At 36.0% G+C, this 1,412-nt stretch overlaps 1 protein-coding gene across 1 annotated transcript in view; it reads right to left on the bottom strand.

Moving 5' to 3' along the window:
* Positions 1-614: 614 nt before the first annotated feature.
* Positions 615-1,412, bottom strand: part of BZW2 (basic leucine zipper and W2 domains 2) — an 83,446-nt gene continuing 82,648 nt past the window's right edge. Inside the window, exon 11 of the mRNA XM_012659393.1 lies at positions 615-1,079. Within this exon, the coding sequence (XP_012514847.1) occupies positions 1,051-1,079 (29 nt within the window). The 3' untranslated portion in view covers positions 615-1,050. The remainder of the gene's footprint in view (positions 1,080-1,412) is intronic.

Below are 1,412 nucleotides of genomic sequence, written 5' to 3'. Positions count from 1 at the left end.
GATGACCCAACAATTATAAAGTTTTTCATATATTTACCTTAATGAGTTTATTGCTTACCAATGTCTCCTATTTTTGTTTCAACTCTGATTCAGATAAAATGTTCGCTTTCTTTGAGGTTACTATCAGCAATAGGGCAGTACCTTAAGTTTTTCAAGAATTTTTGTAATAAAACTGTAAGTTTTCCCAAAAGGTCAGATGTTTTACATTGTTACTATTGAGAACAGAATAATTTAAAGAATAAAATCACCTAGTTACAAATAAAAATAAACAAAGACTATTTATATTTATAAATCTTTCAGCCCTCCCCTATATAGGGAGGAAATAGTGCTGAGGAAAACATAAGAAATGTGGAACATATACTTACATGTCTAATTATTAATAATATAACCTCATGGTATAACGCTATGTGCATGTATTTTGGCATTCACTTCTACTTCACTATGAGGATAACTGAAATGTATTACTTATGATGATGAAAAGAACAGGGTATTTTTTATAGACATCAAAATATAACCATTCAACATTTTGGATGGGGGAAAAAATATAACACTGAAATGCCATCTGTGTAAGAAGTCATGCACAGTAAAGAAATAAAAGCTCGGAAGATATGAGCCCAGATTTTTAAAAAGCCATTTATTTTAAAAAACTGGTTTGTCAAATCACATACACGAGCAGATACACAACTACCAAAGTGGCCCTGTAATAGACACCAGTGGGGCGTTCACCACATAGTACCTGAAAAATACAGCTAAAAAAGAGGAGTCTGTTGAGCATTTAATTTCAGATTCCTACGTGACTCCTTGTTGAATGGCTTTAAGTTAGCATATCGTGAGTGAGAGGTAGAGTCCCAAGTATAATAGCTGATGCCTCAGGGCTCCATTTAAAAACAAAACAAAAACGAAAACCATTTCCCCCTCTGCAGGGGGAAAGCCTATCCTATTTTTTTTTCCTTTGTGAAAACAGAAGCCAAGTTTCTCTTCCCAAATAGTTCAGCATTCCCAATCAAGAAGTGTTGTGTCGTAACCTAGGTATTGTGCCTGTTGAGCCATTTAACTTTCTTCACCTTCCGATTCAGATTCTAGGAGAGAAGAAAGAAAGAAGTCAGGTACTTCCCCCCAGATTCCTTTACGCAAGGTCATGAGTTTCCACTCAACCCCTTCCCCCCTAAACACACAACCCCGCCATCACCCCAGGATGCTTTTATCGTGTGCACCCATTTATTATGGACAGTTATATGTGAGGGCAGACAGCGAACTCTTGCTCCTTTTTTCTTTCAAGTGAAATTTGCCTTTCTAAAAACACAACATGCTTGTATATATCATTGGACAATATAACTTTTTTTCTTCTTGGATCACCTAACTTTTTTTTTTTTTTGAGACAGAGTCTCACTACGTTGCCCGGGCTAGAGTGC

The sequence above is a fragment of the Propithecus coquereli genome, unplaced genomic scaffold, assembly GCF_000956105.1.
Source record: "Propithecus coquereli isolate 6110/MARCELLA unplaced genomic scaffold, Pcoq_1.0 Scaffold61, whole genome shotgun sequence".
Taxonomy (NCBI): domain Eukaryota; kingdom Metazoa; phylum Chordata; class Mammalia; order Primates; family Indriidae; genus Propithecus; species Propithecus coquereli.
This window is presented reverse-complemented; position numbering and strand designations above follow the sequence as displayed.